Raw genomic sequence first — 17,791 nt, forward strand, 5'->3', positions numbered from 1 at the left:
CTGACCTCCCTGCACTCGAAATAGATTTTTTGGAGCTAAAGAACTCCAAATGGCGCGCTGTCAATGGCGTTGGAAAGTAGACATTTAGAGCTTTCCAGCAATATATAATAGTCCATACTTTATTCAAGATTAGATGACGCAAACTGGCGCTCAATGCCAGTTCTATGCTACATTCTGGAGTCAAACGCCAAAAACACGTCACAAACCAGAGTTAAATGCCAAAAACACGTTACAACTTGGCGTTTAACTCCAAAAGAAGCCTCTGCACGTGTAAAGCTCAAGCTCAGCCCAAGCACACACCAAGTGGGCCCTGAAAGTGGATTTATGCATCAATTACTTATTTCTGTAAACCCTAATAGCAAGTCTAGTATAAATAGGACATTTTACTATTTTATTAGTCATCTTTTGATTGATCTTTAATCAGTGTATGCAATTTTAGACCTTCATGGGGGCTGGCTATTCGGCCATGTCTGGACCATCACTTATGTATTTTCAACGGTGGAGTTTCTACACACCATAGATTAAGGGTGTGGAGCTCTGCTGTACCTCGAGTTTTAATGCAACTACTACTATTTTCCATTCAATTCAGTTTATTCCTGTTCTAAGATATTCGTTGCATTTCAACATGATGAATGTGATGATCTGTGACACTCATCATCATTCTCACCTATGAACGCGTGACTGACAACCACTTTCGTTCTACCTTAGACCGGGCCATATCTCTTGGATTCCTTAATCAGAATCTTCGTGGTATAAGCTAGAATTGATGGCGGCATTCATGAGAATCCGGAAAGTCTAAACCTTGTCTGTGGTATTCTGAGTAGGATTCAGGGATTGAATACTGTGACGAGCTTCAAACTCGCGATTGTTAGGCGTGAGGACAAATGCAAAAGAATCAATGGATTCTATTCCGACATGATCAAGAACCGACAGATGATTAGCCGTGCTGTGACAAGAGCATTTGGACCTTTTTCACTGAAAGCATGGGATGTAGCCATTGACAACGGTGATTCCCTACATAAAGCTTGCCATGGAAAGGAGTAAGAAGGATTGAAGGAAGGCAGTAGGAAATTTGAGATTCAACAGGGACAAAGCATCTCCATATACTTATCTGATATTCTCACGAATGATTTACATAAGTATTTCTATCTTTATTTTCTGTTTATTTATTATTATTATTATTCAAAATTCCATAACCATTTATTATCCGCCTAACTGAGATTTACAAGATGACCATAGCTTGTGTCATACCAACAATCTCCATGGGATCGACCCTTACTCACGTAAGGTTTATTACTTGGACGACCCAGTGCACTTGCTGGTTAGTTGTGCGAAGTTGTGAAGAAAGTGCTGACTTAGTAGATGCGCACACCAAGCTGAATGTCATTATTAGATATCACAATTTCGTGCACCAACTATCAAAAAAGTATAGGAGAAATACTAACAAAAAGTGCCAGAAGTTGTATCTTGGGACTTTTATTGTCCAATCGCTTCTTAAGTATCTTTAACACATCCTTTGCTTGCCTACAAATTTAATTAGTTCAACAAAAAAGATCAAGAACAACATAATCAAGGAAAACCCACAGAGTGTGCAGAATAAATTATAAAGAATCAATCAACATACTTAAGATCCAAAACCAAAAAGTAAAAACTAAATATCAAGCTAACAAGAAAAAAAAGGACATAGTTTCACTTTTGCATAATTAACACCTAGCTCACTAAGCCACAGTGTATGAATTACCAACAATTCTTTGACAACACTAGCAGAAGGTTAGGAACCTAGTGTAAAGTGATGATTGAAATTACATAAAATTACTCACAAACCAAAAGCATACATGATGGTGCTTTTATGGAAAACGAATTTTCCAACACACAAATCCAACCGGCAAGTATACCGGGTCGCATCAAGTAGTAATAACTCACAAGAGTGAGGTCGATCCCACAGGGATTGATGGATCAAGCAACTTTAGTGGGTGATTAGTTTAGTCAAGCTAACATTGAAGGGATATTGGATGAAATGTAGCCAACAGAATTATAAATGACAGGAAACTTAAAGTTGCAGAAAGTAAAATTGCATAACACTTAAATAACAAGAAAGTAAAATAGCTGAAACTTAAATTGCAAGAAAAGTAAATTGCATGAAAAGTAACGGGGCTGGGGCACTGGAAATTAAAATTCAACAAGAAAATGTAAAGAGCATTCAAGCAGAGAGCTAGAATATGAAATGGGATGCAGCAGATTTCAAACAGAAAAGTAAAAATGCTTGAAGAATTAAAAATAGAAAGCGATGCTTAATTTGCAGCAATTTAAAAGAATGTTGAAGATCTCAGGGAATCAATGAGACTAGAGAACAAGTCTAGATCTCAAGCCCTTCCTTGATTCAACAGAAAACAAGTTTGCAGAAGAAAGAAGAAATGAAGCAGCAAATGAAAACTCAAATTCAACTATCAATTCTCCGAAATTATGCAGAAGAACAACCAAGAGATCTTAGACCAAGAAGGAAACAGAATTCCTTCACTTCTCAATCCAAGATTCAGATTTAACATGGAAAATTAAAAGAGAGAGAGCTATCTACTACTACTACTCCCTAATGGAGCCAGCCTTCCCGATTCAGCTCCTATTGATGCCTTTATATAGGCTTTACAAAATGAAAAATGAAATTAAAACAAATTACAAAAATGAAAATCCTAATTTAAATGATCCATGTGCCTTTGAGTGATGATGTGGGCTTTGCTTGCTTTGGATTTGAGGAGAAATGGGTTTGGTTGGCCTTGATTCAATTTGGAGAGGAATTGAATTTAAATGAAATTTTGGTTGAATTTTGGCCCATGTTGCTCCCAGGAGGCTGCCCTGCTCTTGTGGAGGGCAGAGCAGGGAAACTTTGTGTGGGTATCCAATTTGCGTGCCAAGGCTTGGAAGCATCAGGATGCTGCCCTGCCCTTGTGGAGGGCAGGGCAGAGTTGCCATGGTGCGCATTTGTTGCTGGCCGAAATTCCTTTGGTGCGCGACAATTGTGCAAGCTGGCCGTGCCAGTTTTTGTGCCATGCACCAAGAATTGCTGCCCTGCCCTTGCGGAGGGCAGAGCAATGTTGCCAAAATGTGAGGTTCCAAGTTCGAAACTTGGTGGAGGCACACGCTGCTCCTTTTCCTTGGTTTCCTTGGCACCTAATTCACGCATAAGGCTTGGCTTCCTTGGAGGTCTTGTGTTCGAACCTTGGTGAAAGCAATTGGGGGAGCAATTTTCCTTGATTTTTCATGAAGAGCATGACATTGCTCTGCTCTCCAAGAGGGCAGAGCAGAAAAATGAGCGCTACTTGCTTTGGGGTGAGGCTCCAGCTTCGAACCTTGATGGAAGCACATTGGTTTATTTTCGCTTATTTTTTGCCCTTAAAAATGCCTTCCGTTCCTGCCTCAATTTTACGCCAAATTTGGATTGCTATATATCGTTGGAAAGCTCTGAATGTCAGCTTTCCAACGCAACTGGAAGCACATCAATTGGACGTCTGTAGCTCAAGTTATAGCCCTTTGAAAGAGGTATGGTCATGTTGTGAGCGCCCAGATTTTACCTTAGCGAAAATTCTTGCTTCCAACCTCACTTTGCATCACGATTCTGCCCTGCCCTTGGCACGAGCAGGGCAGTGTGTGCTGATTGCCTATTCTCCTTTAATTTGGTCATGGGCCACGCTTTTAAAAGCGTGGCCTAAGGCTCCAAAGTGTGCTCCAACTTCAAAGTGTGTCCCAAAGCTCTTTTTTTCTCCTTTTTTTGGTGCTTCTTTGCTTCTTTTTTTTCTTATTTCCTACAAGATTTATAAAATTAAAAGATCAAGGAAATATACCAATTAAGTATAAAAGCATTCAATATTTAAGCACAAATCATCAATTTCTTGTATGAAAAAGCATAGAAAAATAGGTATATGATGACATGTCATCACAACACCAAACTTAAACCTTGCTTGTCCCCAAGCAAGAAAAGAATCATGCAATAAAGATTGACAATCCAAGGTAAGAAGAATAGCAACTCAATGTTCATGGTAAGCTAGTTTTCTATGCATGCTTCAATCACAAAAGAAATGTAAATGATTGATGCTTCCATCTAGCTCAATTTATGAAATCTTTTTCTTATAATTCTTCCTTGAAACAAGCTTTTGATTTTTTTTTTTTAGCTTCTCCTTTTGAGTGCTTTGCCCCATGAGTTAATAACAAAGCTACGACTTCTAAATGCTTTGTTTTCAAGTATTACCACTTGATACATAAGCACCACAAGCATTTAATTAGAGGACTTCACTAAGCTCATTTGTTTCTTTTCTTAACTCTCTAATCATTGATGCTCAGAGCCTTGAGCTTTGAGGGAGTGCTTTTGCACTTGAGCCTAGCCTTGACTTCTAAGTGTTTTGTTTTCAAGCATTTGGCTTGATACATAAACACCACAAGCACTTAACAAATAAATTGCCATTGGTACTCAGAGCCTTCAGCTTTCTCATTCTTTCCCTTTTTCTTTTCTTGCTTTAATTGTATTTGCTTCTTTAAGGTTTTCATGATTTCAAAAGATTTCACAAAATGTACTAGATTAAAAACTTCAATTAAATAAAATCCAATGCAATTGAGCAACAATCAATCATACTAGCTTTCCAATACTTGTATGCACATGCTAAATTCTTCTTTAATGCCTTGTTTATTTATGATCATGATACTTTATTGCTTTTGAACTCACAGAATTCAAGTTGGTAGTTATAATGCCACAGCAACATATTGTAAATTAAATTCAAGCTATGCTTAGTCATACCACACATGCATACAGAGAATATAAAGATAATCATGCAATTTAAAGTGCTGGAAATAAATGAGAGGAAAAGGAACTTTACAACCTTGCAATTCATCTTCTCTATTGTTGTCATTTTCCTCCCATTCTTCTCCTTCCCATACCAACTCAGAATGCTTGCTCATCCTCAAGCAACAATTAGAACAATGGCTATGGGGCTAAGATGGATCATGAATGTCTTACACAATGAAAAGTTAGTAGTACATGTGTTCTGAGCAAGCAAAATTAAAGCTAATAATCAAGGCACAAGAGACAGAGACATTGTGATTGCAAACTTAAGAAGGTGAGCACAATACATTGCATAAAAGATAAGTGGCACACCAAACTTAGTGTGACACTTTCACTTGGAATCAATGCAAGTATCCAGTAAAGATTTGAAGCAAATTGTGTTGCATAGCAACACCAAACTTAGAATGCAATCCTATGTCCACTTATTTGAATTAAAACCAAGCAAATGAAACTGTTATTTGTTAATTACAATCACCAAGCTAAGAATCTGTCATTAATAAAGCTCTCTTGGTAATGTATTAACAAACACAGTAAATAAGCAAACTAAAATGAAAGCATTAAAAACAAAGAATTAACTAAAGTAAACAGAATAACAAAATATCAAACCAAAAAAAAATTAACACTGCAAAGACATTATGGTTATGCAGACAAGTGGTGTTGCTGAATGATTTGCATAGAAAAATAGGTGGCACACCAAACTTAGAATCTTGGTATGTCACTTTCATTTTTTTGATTTGATGCAATCATCCAAAAAGATTGAAAACAATGTGTTGCATGGCAACACCAAACTTAGAATGTAACCATATGCCAATTTATTGAATTTAAACAAAGTAAAGAAAGAAAACAAAGCAGAGAAGAGAAATTATACCTACGGTTGGGTTACCTCCCAACAAGTGCTCTTTTAGTGTCATTAGCTTGACATGTTGTTCTTCACTTTCTTCCTCTTCTTCCAGTTTGTTAAGAGGAATGACCTCAAAGGAGAGAAAGATTCAGCTAGTGTCCCTTGTCTTGGCCTTTCCTCAGCAAGCTTCATTTTGCAAATGGCTTGATTGATCTTGCTTGCTGGATTAGGGACAGAATTGGTGTTCTTGCTAGTTGCCTTCACTTCTTTGGATTCAAGACTTGGTTGCTGTGTGATTATTGGAGTGATTTCTTCATTAAGAGCCTCTTGCATTGGTGGTTCCATGAGCTTTTCCTCTTTGCACTTCTCCACTTCAATTGAATGTGACGTTTCTGGAACGACTTCCTCACTTTCTTGCTCCTCCACTCCTTTCTTTGCACTCAACATTTGACTTAATAGTTCTTTTATGGAGGAGGTTTCTTGTTCTTCCCAAGATTTCTTCATCAGCTCTTCATATTTTTCGATCACAGATTCAAGGGAAGTTTGTGAGGGTTGTGAGTGTTCATGTTTCTTTGTCACCTCAAGTGGCTTTTGTGAATATAAAATTCTTGGCTCATGTTCCTCATCTTTTATTGCAATTTCACCTGACACAAGGACCTTTTGTTCTTGTTTTTCCACTTCCTCTCTCACAAATTGATTTTTACTGTTTGATGGTTCTAAGTGTTTCCTTATGTTCTCCAGGTGCTCATTTGTCCTCTGACGGAGGATTTCTTTCCTTTTCCAGGCTTGTTCTTGTCTTTCAAAAAATCCTCTGGACTTTTGAAGGAGATCCTCTAAATCACAATTTGAAGAATTATTGAACTCATCACAGTATGGATCACTAAGATTTCTTTGATTTTGACTTTCCCAGCCACAATATGAGTAGTTGTTAGACTCATTAAAATCTGGATCATATTGTGTCTCTGGAAGGTGTCCCATTTTAACTGATTGTTCACATTCTTCTTGATATGTCCAGACACCATGAGGATAATGATATAAGTCATTCTGTGGTTCTGGACAGTATCTCATGTGCTCAGCTTGATCAATTTGTGACTCTGGAGCAAGTCTCCATTGATTGAAGTGCTCAGAATTTATATCTTCTTGGTGATATTCCCAACCATCACTAGAATAATGACTTGAATCATATTGTGATGGTGGGCAGTATCCCATGAAATTTTTTTGATCAAAAGATGAGGTTAACTCTATTTGAATTTTGTAAAACACAACACCAATGAAAATTGAAATTACTCATATCAGATATGAGTTTTTCTTAGTGAGGCAAAAACACAAACACCTTGGTTTCAACTTTAAAACAGAGAACAAAAAAAAAAAGAAAATGCTTGATCTAGACTTCTCACCCACTTAGTCATTGTTGATCTAATCAATCCCCGGCAACGGCGCCAAAAACTTGATGGTGTTTTTATGGAAAATGAATTTTCCAATACACAAATCCAACCGGCAAGTATACCGGGTCGCATCAAGTAGTAATAACTCACAAGAGTGAGGTCGATTCCACAGGGATTGATGGATCAAGCAACTTTAGTGGGTGATTAGTTTAGTCAAGCTAACATTGAAGGGATATTGGATGAAATGTAGCCAATAGAATTATAAATGACAGGAAACTTAAAGTTGCAGAAAGTAAAATTGCATAACACTTAAATAACAAGAAAGTAAAATAGCTGAACTTAAATTGCAAGAAAAGTAAATTGCATGAAAAGTAACGGGGCTGGGGTGCTGGAAATTAAAATTCAACAAGAAAATGTAAAGAGCATTCAAGCAGAGAGCTAGAATATGAAATGGGATGCAGCAGATTTCAAACAGAAAAGTAAAAATGCTTGAAGAATTTAAAATAGAAAGCGATGCTTAATTTGCAGCAATTTAAAAGAATGTTGAAGATCTCAGGGAATCAATGAGACTAGAGAACAAGTCTAGATCTCAAGCCCTTCCTTGATTCAATAGAAAACAAGTTTGCAGAAGAAAGAAGAAATGAAGCAGCAAATGAAAACTCAAATTCAACTATCAATTCTCTGAAATTATGCAGAAGAACAACCAAGAGATCTTAGACCAAGAAGGAAACAGAATTCCTTCAATTCTCAATCCAAGATTCAGATTTAACAAGGAAAATTAAAAGAGAGAGAGCTATCTACTACTACTACTACTCCCTAATGGAGCCAGCCTTCCCGATTCAGCTCCTATTGATGCCTTTATATAGGCTTTACAAAATGAAAAATGAAATTAAAATAAATTACAAAAATGAAAATCCTAATTTAAATGATCCATGTGCCTTTGAGTGATGATGTGGGCTTTGCTTGCTTTCGATTTGAGGAGAAATGGGTTTGGTTGGCCTTGATTCAATTTGGAGAGGAATTGAATTTAAATGAAATTTTGGTTGAATTTTGGCCCATGTTGCTCCCAAGAGGCTGCCCTGCTCTTGTGGAGGGCAGAGCAGGGAAACTTTGTGTGGGTATCCAATTTGCGTGCCAAGGCTTGGAAGCATCAGGATGCTACCCTGCCCTTGTGGAGGGCAGGGCAGAGTTGCCATGGTGCGCATTTGTTGCTGGCCGAAATTCCTTTGGTGCGCGACAATTGTGCAAGCTGGCCGTGCCAGTTTTTGTGCCATGCACCAAGAATTGCTGCCCTGCCCTTGCAGAGGGCAAGGCAATGTTGCCAAAAGGTGAGGTTCCAAGTTCGAAACTTGGTGGAGGCACACGCTGCTCCTTTTCCTTGGTTTCCTTGGCACCTAATTCACGCATAAGGCTTGGCTTCCTTGGAGGTCTTGTGTTCGAACCTTGGTGAAAGCAATTGGGGGAGCAATTTTCGTTGATTCTTCATGAAGAGCACGACATTGCTCTGCTCTCCAAGAGGGCAGAGCAGAAAAATGAGCGCTACTTGCTTTGGGGTGAGGCCCCAGCTTCGAACCTTGGTGGAAGCACATTGGTTTATTTTCGCTTATTTTTGGCCCTTAAAGATGCCTTCCGTTCCTGCCTCAATTGTATGTCAAATATGGATTGCTATATATCGTTGGAAATCTCTGAATGTCAGCTTTCCAACGCAACTGAAAGCACATCAATTGGACGTCTGTAGCTCAAGTTATAGCCCTTTGAAGGAGGCATGGTCATGCTGTGAGCGCCCAGATTTTACCTTAGCGAAAATTCTTGCTTCCAACCTCACTTTGCATCACGATTCTGCCCTGCCCTTGGCACGAGCAGGGCAGTGTGTGCTGATTGCCTATTCTCCTTTAATTTGGTCATGGGCCACGCTTTTAAAAGCGTGGCCTAAGGCTCCAAAGTATGCTCCAACTTCAAAGTGTGTCCCAAAGCTCTTTTTTTCTCCTTTTTTTTGTGCTTCTTTGCTTCTTTTTCTTCTTATTTCCTACAAGATTTATAAAATTAAAAGATCAAGGAAATATACCAATTAAGTATAAAAGCATTCAATATTTAAGCACAAATTATCAATTTCTTGTATGAAAAAGCATAGAAAAATAGGTATATGATGACATGTCATCAATACATAATATCTAAATCACAAGTGTAGTATTGATTTGTAGACAGAGACCTCACTTTAGCAATCCATTAATGAGAATATGAGAGACAAAAAGAAATTACAAAGCACACAATAAATCCAAATAAATGTACATTCAAATCCCTAACTCTAAAAAGCCACAATTAACCCCAACTAATAGAAGATATAGACAAAAACTCAATCAAAATAATCTGAAATCATAATTTGAACCACGAAGATATAGCCAAATTTTGAGAAAAATAGGATTCAAACTTTGTAAGTGATTAAGAGTGAAAACAAGAAAGAAAGAGCAATGGGGAAGAACAAACTAAAGGTTTAGGAAGAAAGTAAAAAGATCAGAAACAGAGGACTGAGGAGAGGTTAAACCTTTAAATTAAAATGCATTATAGGAATGGAATGGAATGCCAGTTGCAATATACTGCTAACTATAGGTTTCAATTAGTTTTATTATCAACAATATTTATTGTGTTCACAAGTAATAATTGAAAAAAATCCCAAATATAAATTCCATAACATGGTGCCTGTTCATCAAAGAATGTGATGAAAGTAAGTAGAGAAGAGATTAGGGATTTCACGCAACATGGAGGGGGAAGCAGGGGTTTCACGGACTATGGAGGAGAGGTGAGAGGTCAATGCCAGGGAGATAAGGACGGATGGCAGCTGCGCTACTCCACAACCACATAGACACGAAGGGTAGAGCAGATTTTAGGGATTTCTCGTACACCGTGGGGGATGGGGCAGGGATTTCACTCACTGTGGAGGAGGCACGAAAGGTTGATGCCAGAGAAAGGATTATGGATGGGCAGCAGTGGCGCACGGTGGAGCAGCGACTTCAAGGTTTCGCATGCTTCCAATATGCTTTTTGCAGGTTTCTAGTGCTATAGGTATGGGAGGAAATTGTTCGTTATCAGATAAAATAAGATTGGATAAATGAGTTAATTAGGATAAAAATATTGATTACCGGTGGTTCTTCATGCAGTAGTGGCTATCTAAGCAGAAGTTACGGAAGCAGAGTGACAATGGCTGGTATCTATGTTAGCTACGGCACTTGGATTAACGGCAAGCAATTTTTCACTGCTATCCTCTGCCTTTGCTGTAGTGTATAATACATGTATAATTAAATGTATTCATGAAAGCTTAGACTAGTAGTTATGTGAATGATGAACTTTTGACAAATAACTTATATGTATATATAAATTAGCCAAACTTGTCATTTTGAGTATTTGGAAAAGAGTAATACTATTGTTAGTATGAAATTTTGATCTGTTGATGATAGAATTGGGTATCGATTGCCTCATATGAATTAAGTCGAAAAGGATCTCGGTCAAAATCTGTTGATCGCACATGGTCTAAATTTCGACGGAGTGAGGACTCGACAATAAAAAATAGAATATTGATTATGAGATGAGTCGAGTCAAGAAGGACTTAGGTCAAAATTTTATAATTACGCGTGGTTTAATTTGACAAAATGTGGGTCTTTGAGACCAAGGTAATCGCAAAGACGTAGGGTGTTCACCATGGAGAACAAAGTCTTCTGAAGTCAAGGCAAGGTCATGGGTTGTGAGAACCTAAGAAAAAGGAGAAAGTTAGATCGTGAAAAGAGAGAAACATTCTACAAGTCTATCCTTGTGGTCTATAAATAAGAGAAGTTCAGAAGAAACCAGGGACTTCAATCTGAACACTTCACCATCACATAAAACTCTACAAATTTTCAATCATACTGGCGCAACGAAAGACAATGGAGTGTAAGTGCTGAGTGTCTGGAATCCACTACTTTAATTTATTTCCTTTATTTTCCTTTTTCCTTTTAATTTATTTTATTTTACTTTTCTTTGAGCATTTTTTTTCTTTTTCTCAAGTATTTTATTTTCTTTCAATTTCAATTTTATTCTCTTATTTATTTAAAGTTTTCATTTATTTTACTTATTTTTTTTTATTATAATTTTTTACATTATTTGCCACAATTTAATATCATTGAGCATTTTATACACTTTTCAACATAAACACTAAGTAAATCCTAAGTCAAATTCACTCTTTTTCAGAGGAATCGTATTTATTCTCCAAACTAAGATATTGATACAAGTTTAATTCGACACCTTGTCAAGATTACTAAAAATCAAATGAAACAAGTACCATATTTTTTTTTTCATAAGAACTCCATATTTTAACATTTATATTAGTAATAATAAACTAATAATAAGCTATATAGTTATATATCTAAGTTCTAATAAGTTACACTTTGAATAGAGAAAAAGCTAAATAATTATAAGTAGAAAGCTAGTACAACAATTAATCAGCAACATACAACATTCTAGAAATATTGCCACTTCCATTTCATTTCATTTATTCAAACATAAACATGAAATAGTTAACGTTGAGACTATTTCTTGTGAATGCATCACATTAAATTAAATGAAACACAAGCTCCCAATTTTTAAGAAAACAAATGATTTAGCTTCATCTAACACATTATTACATTAAAAATTACAGAAATCATGGCACAACAAACATATATGATTAAGCATTATTTTTTGTTTGAGACTAGTTAAACATCTCTCAATCTTAAACATTACAATATTACAAACTTACTTATACCACACGCAGACATACATACATAACATTTTTAAAATTTCTATCCACTATTTGGTCTCAGTAATTTCGAATCTAGATATGATTACTCACGAGGCAAATGAATTGCCATGACGCAGGGTCTAGACCACATATGATTAAGCATTGTTAATTCCATTTTGCCATGACAGACATGCCAGCAGCACCCAGAAAGACAGCAACGTAAGACTTGAATTGGAGCTTAATGTTGTTCTGTAACCTTGGACTCATGAAATCAGTTGAGAGAAGGTCAACCAGTGCCATGTAGATTAAAAGCCCAGCTGATGATGCATTAAGCATACCAACTGTGATTAGGGCACTTGGACTGTTCTCTTTGTAGATTCTGGACAATCCAATTCCTAATGCGATTCCAAATGGGGTTGTAATTGAGAAGAACAACACCAACACCACCCTCTTTAACAACTTGTATTGGGCCTGAAGAATGCAACCGCCAAGACCAATGCCTTCAAACATTTGATGGAAGCAAAGGGCCACTGTAAGGCCTTTTATGGAGCATGTGTTATTTGAAGCACCCATGGACAGGCCTATCACTACTGAATGAACAATAATTCCAAGTTCTAGCACCTGCACACCAATGCGCTCAAACAAACATTATTTTTTATTTTCTATAGTAAATAAGATAATAAGTGTTTTCACAATATATTTTTCCTTAAATTATATATTGATGATAAGTCAGAGCAAGATGTACTTTAATAATAATGAGCTACATCATTATGATAAGTCAAAACAAGATATCTTTTAAGAGCCTTTTATATAAATAAAATAAATAATTTTTTATATATATCCATTATTTTTGAGCTATTTATAAATTTAAAATCTTAATTATATTTTTTTTACGAGAGATTTAAATTCGTAATTTTTTAAGTGAGTATGGAGAGATTATAGCATTTAAATTATAGTTCGTTGGCATTTTAATTATATCGTAAATGCACATAAAATAAAATATATATATATATATATATATATATATGTATTTCAAATACAGTGCATTTAAAATATAAAAAAAATGAAATACACTAGTTTCGGGTGTACTCAAAATCTGATCCATTTAGCAAATTGAATATATTTCAAATGCATGGCATCTAAGATGTGTGTGTTTAATTTTCTCCAACCGTATTCCTGTTTCCATCCCACATTTCGACGTTCTTTTCGGTGCCTATTCTTATCACTCTATCTCCTCAATCATCCTCATCTGAATCCTTCGGTTTTCTTATATAATAACATATAAAAAAAAAAATTTTCAACTTTCAACTTGATTAAATTAGATTTATTGCTAATATATTCGTAATAACATCACTTCCAATTAAAATATCTGGAAAAGAGGCTACATTAAAATGCTTAGTAAACAATAAAGGATTTAAGAAAAAGTAATACTTAGATGAATATATAAATTCTAGCTAGCTTTTAATATTTAGACATATTTTTTGGTAAATAAATATAAAATTATTACTGTATAAAATATAAATACCGTAATATAAATTGAATGAAAATTAATTATGTTATCCTTTAAATTTAGTCGACCTACTTTTTAAACATCCCTATCGAATCACAAAATAAAAAAATATATAAATATGTTGCTTGGAGGTGATGATGATTATTATTAATTAATATTAAATAATTATTATGATATTTAAAAATTGGTGTTTAATTTATTAAAAAATTTAAAAATTAATATTTAATTTAAAAAATATTAAATAAATCATTTTTAAATATTTAAAATTTATAAAAAGAAAACAATTAAGTAAAATTTAGACACTAATTTAAAAGTATCATAAAATTCGTCTTAATATTATGTAGGGAAAACAAATAATTTAGATGAGGATGACTGAGAATGATAGATATATATAGGCATAAAAAATAAAATAAGAATCAAACATGAATATATGAATGAACAAAATACGAGGCAAAAGACATGATAAGAAAGGATTTAACTAAGGAAGAGATTAATTTTGAACAGAACACGTCAAATGTTGTAAATTTGTTCTATTTAATAAACGAGCCAAATTTTGGGTGCATTTGAGATTAACATATCATATTTCGAAACCAATGCGTATGAAATATGTGCATATTTATTGTGTATTTATCGAATTTGAGTATGTGTTTTATATTTTAAATTTGTAAATAATTTAAAAATTATACATATTAATAAATAAAAAATTTATTTTATTTATATGTGTAAAAATCTTCTCTCTTATACATTATTTGAATTAAAAAATATAAAAATATATATAAAAAAAACGATAAAAATGTATGTGAGTTTTTTTGTTGTTTGAATAAAAAAGAAAAATACGATAGAAAAAAAATAGTATGAGATTTACTAATTTTTTTTAAAGATGTGATAAAAATAAAAGAAAAATGTATAAACAAGAGTAAAATGATTAATTCATCCTTTGATTAATAAAAAATTTAAAGATATTAATGTAATTTTGTATTATAATTTTTTTTTATCCAAATAAATTTTTTTATTTTTTTATTTATTTTTTATCTAAATAACACGTAAAATAATTTATCTTTTTATTTTCTTTTCTTTTTATTTTTTTCTTCATTTATCTATATAAAGTATTAATAATATTAGAAAAATATTAAAAAAGATAAAAATTTAAATGCAGTGGACTTCATATAAAGTTGATATCTGAAAACCGTTAGATAATTTAACTGATTTGACTAAATTTTTATCTAATAGTTCTCAGATATCAACTTTACGTAAAGTCGACTTCATCTGAGTTTTCACTATTAAAAAATCATGAGAATATATTAATTTAGATCAATCATTAGTTACATTAATATTTAAAATATGAGTTAAAATATATTGTAATAAAAAAATTAAATTAATAATTAAAAATAATAATTAAAAACAATAATTTATGATGACGATGTAACGTTTCTCATAATACTAAGCATAGATTAGGAGAATAAAGAGAAGAGTAATTTAATAATGTTACCATAGCAACAACACGATAACGCACGAGTTGTGTGTCTCCATCTTCATTCTTAGTAGCCTCAATTGCTGCATGATGATGACCATGGAAATGGCCAACACTAACAACTGTTAGGATTTGGTTGAATTAGTCCCACATTGCTTAGGATAGCAAATGGAGTGGGTGGCCTAGGCTATAAATATGAGGCTAAGTTCTCCATTTGTTTTTGCACCAGTCAGAAACACTTTAAGCTTGTATCTGATTTTTCTTTTCCTCTGTACTCTTTGATTAGAGAGTGTTGTGAGGTGTAGTTAGATATTTGCTTTGAAAGAGTGTGGGTGTACTGGGGTGCCGGTGAGAGAAAGAAGTCTATGTGTTGTAACAATTTTCACATAGTGATATTCTCTGGTTGTCATTTGACAACGGCCGTGGTTTTTTCTCCGGTAATTGGAGTTTCCACGTTAAATTCTTGTGTTGTGATTGTGTCTATTTTATTTCTCTGTCAAAGGTGTTTTCTCAAGGGGGAATTGTGTCTTATTCCCAACAAGTGGTATCAGAGCTTCGGTTCGGTGGGATTTATTCTTAGTATGCTCTGTGGTTGCAGCCTAGTCTGACCTTCCACATCAGAAAAGAATTTTGTCCTGTGGCTTGAGGTTGATCTTTGGTTGCTGTTGTTGTTGCTGGAAGGCAGTGTGACTCTGTGAGAGTGCAGTTTGGAAAAGGTTCTGGCTAAGGAAAGACTTGGTATTTAAGTGTGTCCATTGTGACCCACCTCTCTTTCCTGGGGACCCTTCCTAGTGCACGGTCTACAGTTGAGTTATAATATTCCAGTATACGGTTGCAACAATGTCAGGATATTCAAGTGCTGTGAAGCTTGAAATAGAGAAATTTGATGGAAGAATCAATTTTGGCTTGTGGCAAATACAAGTCAAGGATGTGTTGATACAATCAGGTTTGCACAAGGCGTTGAAGGAGAAGATCTCTGGTTGCTCTCTCTATGAGAGAAGATGATGTTCTCTAGAAGACAAGAAGTATCCTCATGGTATTACCGCACTGCCATGGATAAGGATGAGTTGTGGCAATCAGGTCCACAATTGCACACGGGCATTGGTTGGCGTTGAGATGCAAGGTGTGTGGCGGAGTTAGGTCGATGGCTGAAGAACTTCCAGGAAAAGCCAATTTGGAAGTTGCACCATGAATTTTCAGCAAGGTTTCGATCTGTACCAAGGCGAAATTCTTGGAGTGGTCTAATTCCAAGTGAGTATACTTTCATGGTGGAGTATGATAGTTCTCTGAACTATGATTGTCGGTATAGACAATGGCAGCAAAGAATTGTCGGTGTTGACAATGGAAGCTGAAGATGTGTGACTATTTCAATCAAGGTGGAGATTGTTAGGATTTGGTTGAATTAGTCCCACATTGCTTAGGATAGCAAATGGAGTGGGTGGCCTAGGCTATAAATATGAGGCTAAGTTCTCCATTTGTTTTTGCACCAGTCAGAAACACTTTAAGCTTGTATCTGATTTTTCTTTTCCTCTGTACTCTTTGATTAGAGAGTGTTGTGAGGTGTAGTTAGATATTTGCTTTGAAAGAGTGTGGGTGTACTGGGGTGCCGGTGAGAGAAAGAAGTCTATGTGTTGTAACAATTTTCACATAGTGATATTCTCTGGTTGTCATTTGACAACGGCCGTGGTTTTTTCTCCGGTAATTGGAGTTTCCACGTTAAATTCTTGTGTTGTGATTGTGTCTATTTTATTTCTCTGTCAAAGGTGTTTTCTCAAGGGGGAATTGTGTCTTATTCCCAACAACAACAACACCCATCTCTTGTTCTTGATGACCACCAACTGCACCAGTGTGGCTATCTGGAATAACTGCATCACTACTCTTCTTACCATAAAAGCTTGTGGCCAAAGAATCCACCATGAGCGTGAATAAGGCAGAGAACATGGCAACGAGCCCTGAGAAGGGAAACTCGTGCCATGGCTTCTCCTCAAGACAATCAGACCCCAGCATGTCGAATGAATCCGGCAGCACGTGCATGAACCCCGTGCCAAGAATGATCCCCCCGGCGAAGCATTTCACCACCATGAAGAGGTCGTTTTCGGGGCTCAACGCCGGGATCGAACGCCTCCCAAAAGACAGAGATACGCCGATCATGCTGGTTACCAAGATTGCAAAGATAGCCATGATTTTTAGAGGGAGAGCCTTCTCTTTGTTGTTACATGAGTCTACTGATTCGGATTCGCACTCTGCTAGGCTTTTGGGTGTGAAGAGAACGATGATGATGAAGACCAAAGAGATCTTCAGCTTCAAATGTTTTACTTCTGAATTAGTACCCATTATTGTTCCTGTTTATATATGAAGCTAACACTTTTGAATATAGATGAAGCTTCTTTATATAGACATACATAATATGAAGGGCTTGCACACGTCATTAATTGAATAAATTTAAATTATTAAATATCGATCAGTAATTTTAATTTTGAGCTATGCTAGGGCCAGCAATTTTTGTAATTGTTAGCCATCAACTAGCCATCAATGAAGATTTGATGGTGTGAGATTGATGTGAAATTTCATCCAATGACTCACCTTCCTCTGCTGGTTACATGCTGGCCAAAATTCAATAAAACTGCTGGTTTCTTAGACTTTTCCTTTAATTTTTTATATTATTCTGAAAATTAAATTAGACTGATTAATTTAACTGGATTAATCAAGAATTACCCACCAAATCAATTCAATTTAGGATGAAAATTAATTGTGAGTGAATTAGTCAAAAACTTAAAAATTAGTCAAAAATAATTTTGTTTAATATACATGCTTCAAATCACTCTAGTTGAATATCATTTCAATTTTTTGTTAGTCTGATAACTAGTTTGATTTTTAATTTTGTGAAAATTGAGTTTATTAATTAAATCTTATTATAATACAAGATTGTTAATTAAAAATTTAAAATATTTGATGTTTAAACTTGACAAACACAAAAAAAAATTATAAAAGGACAAATAATAATAATAA

General features: G+C 35.1%; 1 protein-coding gene across 1 annotated transcript; it reads right to left on the reverse strand.

The window, feature by feature from the left end:
* Positions 1-11,821: 11,821 nt before the first annotated feature.
* Positions 11,822-17,126, reverse strand: LOC112796663 (fe(2+) transport protein 1-like). The gene is made up of 3 exons (XM_072235503.1): positions 16,591-17,126; positions 14,801-14,907; positions 11,822-12,422 (listed from the first exon to the last, which is right to left on the reverse strand). Exons 1-3 carry the CDS (start codon positions 17,114-17,116, stop codon positions 11,967-11,969), a joined length of 1,089 nt encoding a protein of 362 aa, XP_072091604.1. The 5' UTR covers positions 17,117-17,126; the 3' UTR covers positions 11,822-11,966.
* Between the last annotated feature and the right edge of the window lie 665 nt (positions 17,127-17,791).

Source organism: Arachis hypogaea, chromosome 4, assembly GCF_003086295.3.
Source record: "Arachis hypogaea cultivar Tifrunner chromosome 4, arahy.Tifrunner.gnm2.J5K5, whole genome shotgun sequence".
In the NCBI taxonomy this organism is placed as follows: Eukaryota; Viridiplantae; Streptophyta; class Magnoliopsida; order Fabales; family Fabaceae; genus Arachis; species Arachis hypogaea.

What these genes read in the sequence shown, in the direction of transcription:
- LOC112796663 (XM_072235503.1), bottom strand. Translation starts at nt 17,116, where the DNA reads ATGGGTACTAATTCAGAAGTAAAACATTTGAAGCTGAAGATCTCTTTG. An exon ending in TCAAGAACAAGAGATGGGTG is followed by an intron (nt 14,908 to 16,590) that starts TTGTTGTTGTTG and finishes ACCAAATCCTAA; the next exon opens with CAGTTGTTAGTGTTGGCCAT. An exon ending in GTTATCGTGTTGTTGCTATG is followed by an intron (nt 12,423 to 14,800) that starts GTAACATTATTA and finishes ATTGGTGTGCAG; the next exon opens with GTGCTAGAACTTGGAATTAT.